We start from the raw sequence: 16086 nt of genomic DNA on the forward strand, positions 1-16086 counted from the left end.
TGGTAAGGAAATTAGAACCAGACAATTAAGTTCCTCTACTGGAGCAGGAATGGATGAAGAATATGATCAATGGACCAAAAACCGAAAGATGAGACTTTATACAAAACACCGACTAAAAACACCAGTTAGATGTAATTATTTATGAAAAAAAGTTACTAAAAGCTATCTAGTTAATCTTTGCCCCCTACTGTACAATTAACCTGGTTACAGGCCTAACAAATGCCAAATGTTTCCACACATTGATTTGTTTATTTCATGTTTGCCCATTGCCCAATCAAAAATAATGTTTGACAGAATAGAGATGAAACAGACTGTGATTGCTTGGATCAGTGTGTCAAGAGATTATTTGTAGGCATTGACGAGGCTATTTGCCTTTGACTGCAGGACAGAGGTCTCTATATTAACCCAGACAATGTTCTCCCACTAGCCCTAATAGCTCACTGTAACGTTTAGGTGAGATTGTTTGCATACGCCTGTTGATGCACAATGACGGGTAGTCTTTCTGAAGAGCAGTACTGTTTTCCAGGCTATAATGCCTCTTGTGTCAGGATACAGTTGACTGTGGGGACTTGTGTGATTCTCTATTTGGTGTTTGGTGCAGGCATGCTGGTTACTGTTGTAGGGAACGGTGTTGTTATTTTGTCAGTAGCCTGTTTCAAGCACATGCATAAGCCTACCAATGTAATGATTATGTCTCTGGCTCTGGTTGATCTGCTTGTGGGTGCTGTTGTGATGCCTTTCAGCTCCGTTCGGGCTGTTGATGGCTGTTGGTTTTACGGAGATGCCTTTTGTTTGCTTCACTCCAGTTTGGACATGTTTCTTTCTAGTCTCTCTGTCATCCATCTAATTTGCATTGCTGTGGACCGATATCAAGCAATATGCAATCCTCTGCATTATTCCAGCACAATTACAATGTCAGTGGCCTGGATTATGGTAGGTGCCAGCTGGGCATTGGTTGCTACATATTCTTTTGGGCTACTGTATTCAAAGGGAAATGTAGCAGGAATAGAAGAATATATGGAATCTATAAACTGCCTGGGTAGCTGTAATCTTATGTTTAACTCTCTCTCGGGAGTCCTGGACAGTATTATCTGCTTTTTCTTTCCATGCACTGTCATGATTTGCCTGTATGCTAAAATTGTTTTTGTGGCTAAACAGCATGTAAAAAAGATTGAAGATATAAGCAATGTTTTGAATTCGAATGATAGAGGAAAAGGAGGGTTGATTAAACAATCAGAGCACAAAGCAGCAAAGACTCTGAGTATTGTGATCTGTGTATTCATCTTTTGTTGGCTGCCTTTTTTCATAATAACTGTAATTGATGCTTTCTCTGGTTTCAGCTCACCTTTTGCAGTCTATGAAGCCTTTATTTGGTTGGCTTACTTCAATTCCTCCTTAAATCCAATTATTTATGCCCTGTTTTATCCTTGTTTCAGAAAATGTTTAAAACTGATTGTTACATTTAACATTTCTTAAAAATCCTAACCATAACAATCACAGCAATACGTTTATGTGATCTGAGCCAGCTATACGGATAAACAGTTAAAGAAGCCCTCGGTGAAATGTCCACATTAGGGAGAGGTGATTGATTTTCGCTGTTATTTTTAATTTAATGTGGTGTATTCCCTAGGTTTTTAGCCTTTTTTTATGTGGGATGATTGCTCTTTTCCGCTACAACAGCAAAGCTACTTTACAGTATTTTGATTCAAAAAATCGCATATTGCAGTCCTAAGTCACTGCAATGTCTGTCAAATTAAACATATTTGGACATATTTGATGTGAAAAATCATACACTGATCCACACTTTGGCAACCTTTCCTCCGTAGTTAGAGGACTAACTTGGGTGAGTGTTTGTGATCCACAAAGAATGAGATTTTTCATTAATTTAAAAAAAAACTTTGCGATAAAGACATTGCCATTAGTTGCTGGAGATAGTTGTATGAATTTGTCCTGGTTGTCAATTTGTTTGTAACCTGGTCAATAGCAAATAAACTTGTGTGGACTGAAGAGCACTTAATCTTTTCTAAATTGTGTGCTTGATGTCACTTTTCTCGAGGGTAGAGTGGTATCTTGCCAGCAAATAGAGGCAAGAAGAAACAAATTTTCTAAACATTGCTGCAATTTGGGTGTGTTCAGTCTGTGGAGACTTCATGTTATATGCCTTTGATGTCCTGGAAGAATCTAAATAATAGGGGTGAGATAGATAGATAGATAGATAGATAGATAGATAGATAGATAGATAGATAGATAGATAGATAGATAGATAGATAGATGGAAACCCTAGGAGGTGATGCTATGAATGCAACCTGATCTAGATGGAGAAAAAGGAAATCTTAGGAGTGTCAGATAACGAACAGCTGAACCAGAGCGCAGATTCACTGAGCAAAAAGTGTTTATTAAGCTGGGTAGAGGTATCCAAAGGAGTGGGCAAGAGAAGGCGTCAGGGACATGCAGGGTCAGTCCGATGGCTGGCGGCGAGAGACGAGGTCAAGTGCAGCCGTAGGTTCGAGGGGTTGAGACGAGGTCAGGTGCAGGTGTAGGTCGGTACACACAGGAGATCAAGCAAGGGGTACTGCCATGGGGAGCGAGAAACACACAGGAGAACATAAAGGGGCCACGAAAGCTTTATTGACAATTAGATTTTCACTTACAAGGAAATTGCTTTGGTAATTGGTGCAAATAACGATCAACATAATAAGAGCAAGAAAAAGAACAAATCGTCCACAGCCACATTGCTCTTATGCTTTTTTGTTGGGGACAATTGTTGTGGCTGTGGACGTGTGGACAGCGTGGTGCCTGCACTACTGTGTGTACGAGTCACCTGCGCCTCAAGTGTTATTGTTCGGTGTGTGGTTGTGATGGTGGGTTGTAGCAGGGTCTCTGGAGGTACAGCCGCCTCCTCTCCACAGGCTGCCGGGGAACCTAAGACAGCGGAGGAAATTCCGTCAGGTGTCTGAGGCGGATCTCGGCAAGGCACAGGCTCCTCTCTGGATGTTAAAATGGCCTCCCTCGCTTTAAAAATGGCGGCATGTTTACCAAATCATTTTTTTGCCCAAGTTTGTGCCATGCCGAAATCCACCTCACTAAAAGAATCCAGCCTAATCAATAAAAACACCAACCTTTCCCCATAATGATTATTTAAAATCATCATTTTAGTTTCATCCAATTCCCAGTGTTTGACTGCGCAAGCAGCTACGTAGCATCATGAACAATGACTCTCACCCCCTCTCCAACAGGTGCTGGCCTCATACAAAGGCACCCCCCACCCCCATGTCAGAGTGCACAGAACAGAAGACCCAAGTGCAGATTCAGCTAACAAAGTCTTTAATCAGGCAGACAAAAGTGTCCAGTGGAGCGGGCAAGAGGCGGCGTCGGGGATAGGCGTAGGTCAGGGGCTGTAGACAGGCGGCGAGGTCAGGTTTACGCGTGGGCCGGTTAACAAGGGCTGGGGGAACAGACAGTTTTGTTCAGGCAGAGGTCGGTACACGGGTAACTCGGGATCAAAAGAGGAGCCCTGTTACGGGGAATAAGGAAGACTAGGAAGCCACAAACAATAACAAACTGTCAAAGGGCACACAAAACACAGGTGTATACATACCAGACGGGGGAAGAGATAACGAGACACAAGTGAACAACATTAGGGGAGGCAGGTAATCACACTGACAAAGAAGCACAGGAGAGTAGGGAGTGAAGACACCTGAAACAGAGACAAGACAATGAGTTTCAAAACAAAACAGGAATTGGCATGAGTTGACAGAATGTTACACCCCCGGAGCTATAAGTGCTAGTTGTCTGTGTAGGTGCCACATGCAGAGGTCATAACATGCATACATAAGTAAAATACATAGTAAACAAACAAATAAAAGAATAAATAATATATCAATGTACAAGATAAAACAAGACAACTGAAATTACTGCTTGCTTGGGGGTTCAAAAACGTCATCTCCGTTCCCAGCGGGCTGTGTCCCTAGCCCCATCTCTCTGCCCCTTAAAATCTCTTCACTACCTTATTATAAATAAATCAATATAATACATGAAAGAATTATAATAGTAATAAGATCATGCTGGTAAAAACGGTGAAAGACAGGCGTCAGGGCTTGAAATCATGCATACAAGAAGCCAACTCATAAAATACAATAAAATAAATAAGACCCATAAAAAACATAAAACACATACAAAACATAAAAATACCAAGATATCATGAAACCAGATCCTCTCCCTTTCGGGGGGTGCATTACACTCTTGTTGGCTTCACTTGGTCCCGTACACGGCTGGCCAGTGAATTACATCTAGAAAAGTTTGTTTCCCCGACCTCGCTTGAACTTGGCACAACCGCGTACCGGCTCAACGAGCCTTCCACTGGACCAGATCAGCCAAAACGCTCTCTACATTTTTCAAAAAAACGCTTAAAAAGACTGTGTGTCCGAGCTCTGTGGTAATGTGTGATAGAGAAATTACACATGAAGCGGTAGGTAGATCCAAACACTGATGTTTAGATGGATTCCGTGTCTGTGGAAATGTCGGACTAGTGGTGTGTCTTTGATGTTGTATTTAATTTTGTACCGATGCAGTTTTAATCTGCTAAAGAGAGTATTTTTGGTTTCTCCTATATAACGTTTAAAACAATGTGTACATTCGATGCAATAGACGATATTTTTGTTGTTATGTGGAATTCTCCAAGATTAAAACTCGCTGCCCCAGTTTTGTTTTGAAACGTACCTTTCCCTCTCGTTCCAGGTCACTTGTGGACCTGCTTTTGTGTGTTTTCCCGCTCCTGTTAACAGGAAAAGGGTCCAGCAGTTTCTGGGGTTTGGAAATGTTTTACTTTAAGTTCATCCGTAACTGTAGCACAGTTGCTGCACCCCTGCATGCACTCACCTCTCCCAAGATTCCTTTTTCATGGGGACTCCCAGGCGGAAAAGGCTTTCTGGTCCCTAAAAAAAATGAGCCTACAAACCCTAGAGGCAAACAGGACGGAAGGAAGAGCAGAAAACCAGCCAAGACCAAAGATGTGGTGGAAACGGAGCTCTCTATGGAGGCTTGTGAAGAGAAGGCAGCCGCTGTCCTCCCTGCTCTGTGTGTCCAGCAGCTTGACAGTGCAAACTGGAAGGAGAGGCTGGCCAGTAGAGGAGAGGAGACATTGGTTGGAGTGGGCTGACCAACCATTTATTGTGTGGACCGACCACAAGAACCTAGAATACATTGGGAAAGCCAAAAGTTTGCGTCAATCTAGGTGGACCTTGTTTTTCAACAGGTTCAACTTCATGTTATCATATCTACCAGGATCACAGAATGCCAAGCCAGATGCACTGTCAAGCTTAACCTAGTGCCAGAGAACCCGAATCAATCCTTCCACTCAACCATATGGTTTGGGCGGTGTCATGGCAGATAGCAGAAGATGTTAAAGCAAGCTAATGTGAGTCCAGCACCTAGTGGTTGTCCAGGCAACCAGTTGTTTGTTCAAGTGGCACTGCGATCCAAGGTAATTTACAGGGGTCACACATCCTCGCTATCATGCCATCCCGGGGTTAAGCGGACCATGTTTGTGCTAAAGCAGCGGTTTTGGTGTCCATCCATGAAGTCGGAGGTATTCGAGTATTCGTATTCGTGTGGCGGCCTGTCCAGTGTGCCTGGAATAAAACATCATCCAGTGCTCAGATGGTTCTGCTCCATCCCCTTCCAGTTCCTTAATGCCCATGGTCCCACATCCAGTGGCGACATTAGGGAGGGAGGGGGAAAATCGTAGGCCCCCCCAGTGGCCCCCCCACCGGCCACTTGACCTTCCATCACTCACACTATCGCGCACTTGCCGTTTGCCGGGTACACCGATAGTGTGCCGGCGCACTCATCGATGCACTCACCGGCACACTCACTGGTGAACTCACCAGTGAACTCACCGGTGAACTGGCGGCGCACTCACCGGTGAACTGGCGGCGCACTCACCGCTGGTGCGGCACACAGAACACCCGCCGCACTTTCGCCGATGCGTTTCAAGGTTTTGGAAGGAGTTCTGCCGTCTCCTTGGCGACACCGTCAACCTGTCTTCAGGATACCACCCACAATCCAATGGTCAAACAGACAAGCCTTCGTTGCCTTGTGTCCCAGAATCAGACCATCTGGAGTGACCACCTCACCCCAACACCTTGCCTACGGCCTCCACCGGCCTTTCCCTTTTCCATTGCACCAATGGGTACGCCTGCGACTGTGCCTTGGTCAAGCGCAGTCGCCGGATCTGGGCCCGAGCGCCGCAGGCTCTTCTCCGCAGCTCAGCCCGGATGAAGGAGTTAGCGGATCGCCACTGCAGACCAGCTCCACTGTACAGACCAGGCCAAAAGGTGTAGCTTGCCACAAAGGACCTACCTCTCCAAGTCCATTCCAGGAAGTTGGCCCCAAGGTTTGTGGGCCCTTTTCCAATTTCAAAAATTATTAATCCAGTCTCTGTCGGTCTAAGACTCCCCAGGTCATTGAAGGTCCACCCAACATTCCACGTCGCCAAAGTCAAGCCAGTCCAGGACAGTCCCCTTGTGCCCACTTCCAAGCCTCCTCCTCCCCCTCGGATCGTCTTAGGCGGTCTGGCATACATGGTCAAGAAGCTTCTTGCTGTCCGCAACCGTGGTCGAGGTCGACAGTTCCTTGTCGATTGGGAAGGTTATGGCACAGAGGAACGCTAGTGGCTCCCGTCCAACTACATCGTGGACAAAACTCTCATCCAAGATTTCGGCCCTAGAAGGGGGGTACTGTCATGTCCTGCCAGATTATTTAATGTCATGTCTCTAGTCAGAGTCAGGCCATCTTATAGTTTAGTTCATGTTCAGTGTTTAATGTCTCGTCCTTGTCCCTCACGTTATGTTAAGTTACTGTCACTCATGTCTAGTGTCATCTTGCACTTCCTGTTTTGTTTTGAAACGTACCTTTCCCTCTCGTTCCAGGTCACTTAACTTCCTACCTTTGTGTGTTTTCCCGCTCCTGTGATCGTATGCCCTGCCCCTGATCTTTGTTACTTGTGTGCCCTTACCTCATGTATAAGTAGTCCATGTCCTGTGCCAGTTTGTCTTGTGAAGTTCACAAGTGATGGCGGGATGAAGCTTCATGAAGCCTTTCCATCCAATTGCTCGACACATGGGCAGAAGCTCCATGTTGCTTCATTTGCTCTACTGTGGCATCAAGTGGACAATAAATGTAAATCAGACGGCCTCAGGAGACAGAGAGAAAACAGCGCAGCGGTGTTCATTTTAATATTTTCGTATGGTTTTAGTGATGAAGTTACCGGCCAACAAAGGGTCCACAATTTCTGTGATCATGGACTTTGTGTGTGTTTTGCAGTGAGTGTGTTATAGGAGTATAGTGTTGTGTGTTTCGTAATTGGCGTTGTGCTTCTAGAATGTATTTGTAATTGTCTTTGTCCATGATCACAATTGCAGACCCCTTGTCAGCCGGTGCGATGATGATGTCCGGGTTATTGAGGGATTTTATTGCAGTTTTTTGAGCAGGAGTGAGGTTTAGTTTCAGAGCTATTTGGCCATGAGGATGACTTTGTAAAATTTGTTTATTATGTGTAATGAGTTAATTAATTGGTGATGATATCTGTGTCTGTAGTGGCTCCCATTGTGATGGAAGCGTGAATGGTTTGTGCTGGTAGTCATCCTCATAGCCAAAATAGTCCACAATCTTTAGCTTCCTGTTATAACTGTGGACGTCCCTCACGAGTTCCCCCCGGTCTCTCGGGACTGCGGCCGGAATAAAAGTGAGCCCCCTTCTGCAGGAGCTCCTCCTCTGGGTCTGAAAGGATCCAATGTTTTGTCAGGTTTATTATGTTAGTGCGCAGGGCAGTGTGGCCCGTGCGCTTTTCCATCAGACCCAGTTTAACTGCTAGAGCCAATACTTAAAAATGCTGCAAGCCGTGGTCCAGTGGATCAAGTCCGCGCCTACTCGGAAACGCAGCCTGTGAGATCTACTAGATGGTTATAGTGGCAAGTGATATACTCATTTAGTGCTGCCAGGTTTTCTTGCTGAGTGGTTGGTAGAGCATCAGAGTAATTAATAATGGGGATGTGGATGGAGGCGTTTCGGGAAGGTGAGCTTGGCCGTCCTCCAGAGACCCTGCAGTTGTCTTATGGCAGTTTTTGTGGGGTGTTGCTCTCTATTGTTAATGCAATCTGAAATAATTCCGTGTACTACGTGTGAGTGCGGTTTTGAGTTTGTAAAATTTGAATTTAGAGCCCGGATAACTATCAATTTGTATGTCTGAATGTACTATGTGTTCAATCAAGTTAAGATTGGAATCCCCTATAATGAGTGTTGGAGTGATATGTTTCAATCTGTGTATTTACCTGTTGTGTTTGGGTATTTTGTGAGTCTATGTGTACGTGTATTATTAGTGGGTGATGCAGGTGGTGATGTTGATAAGGGAGTTGAGGAGGGCTCAGAGTGGGTTATTTCAGAGATAATGATATCCTCGGTTGTCCCCCTCATCATGTTTTGCCCTCCCTCCCTTGCAGGTAAGTGAAGGGATGAGTTGGGTCTGGGAGTGTGAAGGTGGATCCTGTGTAGAGGCGCAGGTGTTCTGAATTTCAGGTGAAAGGTCCACAACCACATTGTTTCGGATCGCTCTCTGTGACAGAGCAACGCAGCACACACACATACATTGCAACCAAGGGTGCACACTTGGCAGTTCTATGTTTGTCTAAGCGCGTGGTTCTCAAACTGTGTAGTAAGTACCACTGATGGTACCTACATGCTCCCTTTCCCCTGAAACTTGAAACTTTAATGAAGCATGTTATTGTGGCATTTTCTGCACTAATAAAACTTGTAAATGTTTATTATTTCCTTTCCAATAAGAATTTGGAATTTTGTGGTCGAAACTGTTGTCAACTGAAACGACTTTCAGGTTGTGTTAGTAACTATTTTTCAATAAGAATTTGGGTTTTTGTTGAAACTGTTGTTGTCAACTGACACAACTTTCAGATTGTGTCAGTAACTTTTTGTACTCGTGCTGTAAAGTTCTCAAGTTTGAGAACCACTGGTCTAAGCATACATTCACACAAACCTCAGGTACACTCACCACGTTGTACATTTTCCGTTGTTAAATACGCCGTTTTCGCGCACTTTCACGGTCACGTGAATCAGCATAATTATGTTTCTGTTTGTAAAATTAGTTTTGTAATATATATTTGGGTTTAAGGAAGCTGTGGCTGCTGTGTGTGTGATAGGAAACTGTATTTCTTGTGGAATTGTTAAGCCTAGTGGGAGGGGCTACGGATGCTAAAGAGACTTCCTTGGGCCTGGGAAACGTCAGTCTTGGTTTGGTTACGGAGGAGGTAACACTGAAATTCCAGGTTATGTATTGAGTTCTGTTTTTCTTTGTGAAAGCTGTACGAGTTATTGAGGAACTCGCTTTTGTGATATTTTGTTTTGCTGTTTTTTCATCTTTGTGCTACTTTTAAATATTCTTAAGATTTGCACCTTGGAGGCTGGCATAATAAATCACATCAGCTTAATATTGTTCGACTACGCCTGTTTTGTGGAGTTTGAAAAAGAACCCCGCGACATATGGTGTCAGAAGTGGGATGGCTAGTCAGAAGACAACCTGCCTTCCAAGGCAGCACACTGGACTGCATTCCCAGCGGCGAGAGCAGCATGAGATGGCAACCACCAGTGTAGACCTGGCGTGGGAGACAGCGGTGTCATCATCGTAATCGTCAGAGGAAGACGATGAGGAATACAGGTCCGGGACGGCCACAGCAGCTCCCACAGCCCCAGTCTTGACAAGTGGATCAGGTGGAGAACTATTGACAATGATGAGAGACTTCAAAGCCTGAGGGCCTCTCTTCCAATGACTGTCCAGTTGCCTCATTATGCCGCCCAGCCATGGCAAAATGTTGCCCAAGCACCGCCTGCTCTGAACCTGCCAGTTACTGTTGCAAGCCAAGCACAGTGACAGCAGGCAGTCCCAGATCGGAACTGCCAACCCCTGCACATCAGCATTTACGACATCATACATCGGCAGAGGCAGCCTCTCTCCACTATCAGGACTCTAGCAGCAGACCTGACCAGCCAAGGCCAGAATGGAGACACTATACTGAGCCAAGAATTCCACAATATCAGATGGGTGAGGACATTGAGAATTATTTGCTACGTTTTGAGCACATTAAACATGGAAATGGCTGGACAGTGAGTGGGCATGCCGACTCGTTCCACTGCTGTCTGGGAAGGCAATGGAGGCCTACACCGTGATGGACGAGGAGAGAGCCCACTGCTATACTGACCTGAAAGCAGCGCTGCTGACCAAGTTTGACATCTCCCCAGAGATTATCGGCAGCAGTTCCGGTCAACTACTGTGCTACCTGGCGAGAACCCGACCCAGACCTACCACCGCCTTAAGGGCCTCTACCGGTGCTGGATTCGGCCAGAGCAGCACAGCAAGGAGGAAGTCGGTGAGGCCATCATCTTGGAGCAGCTACTCCGGGTACTTCCCTTTGAGGCGAGGACCTGGGTGAAGGAGCATGAGCCAGCGGACCGACTCGCAGCTGCTAAGCTGGCTCTACAGTACCTCAACGCTCAGAGAGGAGGACCAGTTATACGCTCCACCAGTGCAGCACACTGACCAACACTCCAGCCACCCCAGCCCAGGCCTGCAAAGAGGGAGAGTAGCCAGTAGCTTCTAGGTAACACCAGCCCTGCCCCAAACCAATGCGCATCCGGTAAGGACTTTGTTTGTTTTTAATTGCCAGCAGCCAGGCCACAAAGCTTCTGTGTGTCCCATACGCAAAGCTTAGGTCACAGGTGCATGTCATGCACCCAGGCCTGAGATGGGGCTCACCGGGGATGAGGAAGTTTGAGGTCAGCGCTATACAATTGTGACTGTCAATTGCCAGCAGGTAACTGCACTGTTGGACACTGGCAGCTTCATGTCTCTGGTTAAGCACAGTCTGGTGCCAGTGGGCAGTGTTGATTACAGCAGACAAGCTGACATTTTGTGTGTGCTTGGGGATAAGCATCCTTATCCTTAAGCTGACTTAACTGTTACCATTGATGAGCAACCTTATCTGTTGACTGTTGGGGTGGTAGAACAGTTGCCTGTCTATGCCATCCTGGGATGGAATTTACCTGTACTCATGGGCTTACTGCAGGGAAAGGAACTGCCAACGGTGACTGACTCTGGGGATAAAAGGGAGGTCAATGTGAATCTTTCTTGTCCTGTGGTAACTCGTGCCCTGGCGAAAGTTGGTGTCCAACCACTCCCAGACCTTGACAGTAGTTTGTGTGAGGGTGGCACTAAGGGGCCAAGAAAATCCCCTCGCCAACTCCACTTTGAGAAGCAGCTCAGGCCACTAGAACCTTTCTACTCTTCGCCTAGGAGTTCCCCAGCCCTCAACGGGTTCCTCGCCATTTGAGCTGCTATGTGGCTGGGAGGTACAGGGGCCATCGGTTCTGCTCCTAAAAAGCTGGGAGACCCCTCCCACAACTCCAAGCGATAGAGGGGTGGTGCAGTTTGTGCTTGAGATGAGGGATCGGCTGGCAAGATACCAGAAGGAGGTGGAGGTCAATGACGTGAGGCCTAGAAAAGCCAGAAGATCTGGTATGACCAACAGGCTTGGCACAGCAAGTTCCAGCCTTAAATAGTCCTGCTGCTCCGCTGCCACAGTCCGAGACGATAGGTCTCCCCGGGGGAATCTCGTGAGGGACAGTCCACTTCTCTGGGTCTTTGTGGATTTTGGGGAGGAGATAGAACAGCTGGTCACATGGTGTGTCCGGGTAGAGTAGAAAGTTGTGTTGGTTCCTAGTGATAAAATTGCCAGCCAACAAGGAGTCCACTACTTCCATGATCATGTATTTAGTAACCGTGTCTGCAGTGAGTATGTTATAGGGATGTAGTGTTGTGTGTTCTCTAATTGTCGGTGTGCTTCCTGTATGTATTGGGACTTGTCCATGATCACAATGCAGGACCCCTTGTCGGCCGGTTTAATAATGATGTCCGGGTTATTGCTGAGTGATTTTATTGCAGTCTTTTGAGCGGGAGTGAGATTTGATTTTGGTACTACTTGGCCATGAAGCCTTGGTGCTTACAAATAACATAAAAAAAGACAACAAGAAACATCATTTAAAACAACACATACGAACAGCAGCTCAGGAATTAATAAATTAAAAAACACACTAAATGAAATAAATTAACTAAATGAATACTGTTAAATAAAGTTTTAAAAAATGTGCAGGGGTTTATTGTAATAAATTAACTAAATTGAATACTGTTGAGTAAAGTATAGTGAACGTGCAGGGGTTTGTTCTGAAGTCAGTGGAAGACCTGGGCCTTGTTGATAAGGCCCACTGCAGGGGGAAAGAAGCTGGATTTGTGGCGTGAGGTTTTGGTCCTGATGGACCTCAGCCTCCTGCCAGTGGGTAGGGTTAAAAGCTGTTTGTATCCAGGGTGGGAGGGGTTGGCCAGAATCTTGCCTGCCCTCTTCAGGGTCCGGGAGGCGTACAGGTCCTGGAGGGACGGCAGGTTGCAGCCGATCACCTTTTCCGCACAGCGTATGAGACGGTGATGGAGGAGGTGAGGATGGACTCAATGATGGCAGAGTAGAAGTGCACCATCATTGTCTTTGGCAGGCTGAACTTCTTCAGCTGCCGCAGGAAGAACATCCTTTGCTGGGCTTTTATGGTGAGGGAGCTGATGTTGAGCTCGCACTTGAGGTCCTGGGATCCCAGGAAATGAAAAGACTGTTGGGGAGTCACACAGAATGATGGGGGTGGGTGGGGCTGCGCTCAGTCGAAAATCCACGACCATCTCCTTTGTTTTCAGAGCATTAAGCTCCAGATTGTTCTGCTCGCACCAATTCACCATACGGTCAATCTCCTGCCTGTACGTGGACTCGTCCCCATCAGAGATGAGTCCAATGAGGGTGGTGTCGTCCGCAAACTTCAGGAGCTGGACTGATTGATGACTGGAGGTGCAGTCGTTTTTATACAAGGAGAAGAGTAGAGGGGAAAGAACGCAGCTTTGAGGGGAACCGAAGCTGATGGAGTGTGAAGCAGAGACATGTTTCCCCAGCTTCACGTGCTGCTTCCTGTCAGTCAGGAAGTCTGTGATCTACCTGCAGGTGGAGTCGGGCAGGTGAAGCTGGGAGAGCTTGTCCTGCAGCATTGGGATGAGGGGGACTGTGTAGAATTTGTTTATGTGTGATGAGTTTATTAATTGGCTCCCACTGTGATGGGAGCGTGAATGGTTTGTGTTGTTGTGTCATCCCCATAGACAAAATAGTCAATGATTTTTAGCTTCCTATTAAATCTGTGGATGTCCCTCACGAGATTCCCGCTGTGTCTCGGAACTGTGGCAGGAATGAAAGTTAACCCCTTCAGCAGCAGCTCCTCCTCTGGGCCCAAAATGAGAGAGTTCTTTGTTAAGTTTATTATGTTGGTGCGTGTGGCCTGCGGGTTCAAACCCCGCTCGGGGATGAAAACATTTTTCACAAATTTAAATTACTGGCCGACCGTGCACATGACCAACAACAGTTTGGGCCCCCTGGAAGAAAAGGGAGAGAACCCAGGTTCATTTTATTTTTTTAAGTATTTATTTATCGGGCGGGGGTCATGTCTCTCATGTGGGTTTTTTATTTAGGTATTTATTTATTTATATATCTATGTATTAATTTATTTAATCTATCAGAGCACTTTAAATCAATATTACATACTCTCATGACCTGCCGCCTCTTTTATGACAACAATAATGGCTCCTTATTTATGTTTTATGAGCATGTCTTCTTTCTTCCCATTTATTAATTATTTTTACTTTATTTAGAGGGATTTAGGACGTTTTTTAGGAACAGAGGGAGGACACGACCCACGGTGGCGGGGAGGGGTTCTCGGCCCCTTTCACGCTCGCACGCGAGCACTTATTGTACCGGTCTGTATACATTTACATATCTTATTTTTTTTTTTTACTTATATATGTGTTTTTATTTATTTATATTGTATTTTACATCCCTAATTATGCATGAAGCACTTCACACAGACAGGCTACCACTTATTGCTTGGAAGGGAGGAAGAGTGTTGCCCATTCAGCCCCTGGATCGGACAACCCCTCATTTTAACTAATTTATCTAACCCCTTTTATTCTTTTATAGTTATTTATTTAGTCGCATGGTATTATATTTCATATGCTTATTTTACTTATGCCTATATTTATTTATTTACTTATTTGTGCGTACTATATATGTGTATGTTTTAGTTATGTTATATTTATATTTTAACTCTTTTTATTTATTTATTACTTAACGTACACATATATACATTATTCCATTATTTATTTAAGCCATTAAATTGTCATGAGTTTATATTTTTTCTGTCCCTCACTTTGTTTTGAACCCGGGTTCTCACTAGGAAGGGAGGAGTACTTTTACTGGGTCTAGCTCTATTTTATTAGGCCACCGTGTGCCAGTGCTAAACAAATGTCATGTTACACGCAATAGCAAACACCATTATTGTCCCTACTGTGTCCCACAACAGCTGGTGGAAAAGCTGCAGCATGAGGTGGAGGAGATGTTGAAACTCGGAGTGATTCAGCCTTCCAACTCAGAATGGTGCAGTCAACGCACATCGGAGAGAAACATTCCCGGAAGCAGTGTACGCGATCCGCGCAATCGGAGACGAAGAAGAGCGCCGGCTTACTTACTCTCCTCTGCCGTTTCACTGCATGGACAAGGGCTAGTGAACCCTCGAGTAGAACGTCCAGTAACCTCAGATGTGTCAAGAAAGGTGGGAAACAATTCCACTGGAGTAGTTCCCCTGATGTTTCAGAGCTCCTCTCTGCTGAGAAAGGCCCCGAGAAAAGAATTTGCCCCAGAAATAGATAAACAACTAAAAACAAGGCGCACCAACACACGGAGGTAGCCATTTGCGACGCCATCTTTTGAAAATACGAGATAGGGGAGGAGGCAACAAGACACAGGTGAATGACATTAAGGAAGGCAGTTAATCACACTGGCGGGAAGCACAGGAGGGTAGGAAGTGAAGACGCCTGAAACAGACAAGACAGTGAGTTTCAAGATAAAATGGAACATAAGCTGACACAATGTGACAAGGAGAGACGGCTGTGCAAGTTATCTGATATGCAATGAAACTCATCATTGAAGAGATTCTGCAACTTTAGATTAGGAATACAGGACCGAAGGCGGTGTGAATCACATGTAATCAAAGCCACACTGAGTCTGCTGTATGTGCATCGGACATGTTCTACTGATAACTCTTTGGTAGGTTGACAAGATTGTTTCAAGCTGTGCGAGACACTTAATGTGCACTGGCACACGGAGGCCATTATAAAAAGACTCATTAAAACATTCCTCCACTCCTGGTGAAGATCTGGGTTCAAAAATAAAAAAACTCATATAAATATACAAAAACACCACAGTTACGCACATAAATAACAAATAAATACAGTGGCAATAAATAAATATATAAGTGAAATATAGTATATATGAAAAAATGTATTATGTGCAAATGAAATAGTGTAGACAACGAATAATAAGTAATAAAATTATAAAGTGCTTACATAGTGGAGTAGGTTAACTGGAGGGTATTTATAAGGGAAGATAGAGATAGTGGTGTTTTCCTGTCACTGTCGGAGGCGGGGAGAGCAGAGGTCATAACAACAAAATTAATCAACATATTCTTTGGAAAAGGGAAACAAAAAATCCAGACGGATTGTCTCAATGTCATTAAGCCAACAAAAATATATTCCAAAATGATTTCATCTGCTCATTGAACCAATACATTTAATAGTCCTCTGTGCTTGGTCCCCTAGAACTGCAGAGTGGGACGTTATGGTATTTCCACAGGTAGCTTTACATTGCTCTTGTATCATACAAAGTAAGCTCTCACATAGCATAACTTGTTTTGTCTCTCTATTAAACCGATAGAAATAATGAAAAATAATGTCTCTTGTATTCAGATGAAAAAGACATGGACATTGGACATTGGACATATCTGTGTGTCAAGAGATCATTTGTAGGTGTTGCCAAGGCTGTGTCTTTGGCTACCTGACAGAGGTCTCTATATTAACTCTTGGAATGTTCCCCCACTAGCTCTGAGCTC

The 16086-nt window shown here is 45.0% G+C and overlaps 1 protein-coding gene across 1 annotated transcript; it reads left to right on the forward strand.

The window, feature by feature from the left end:
• Positions 1-486: 486 nt before the first annotated feature.
• On the forward strand, positions 487-1476 carry LOC142992165 (trace amine-associated receptor 13c-like). The gene has a single exon (XM_076142492.1). The coding sequence runs from the start codon at positions 487-489 to the stop codon at positions 1474-1476; it is 990 nt and encodes a 329-aa protein (XP_075998607.1).
• Positions 1477-16086: the final 14610 nt, after the last annotated feature.

The sequence above is a fragment of the Genypterus blacodes genome, unplaced genomic scaffold (assembly GCF_046128005.1).
Source record: "Genypterus blacodes isolate CSIRO-AG114 ecotype Tasmania unplaced genomic scaffold, CSIRO-AGI_Gbla_v1 ptg000003l_1, whole genome shotgun sequence".
Classification (NCBI taxonomy): Eukaryota; Metazoa; Chordata; class Actinopteri; order Ophidiiformes; family Ophidiidae; genus Genypterus; species Genypterus blacodes.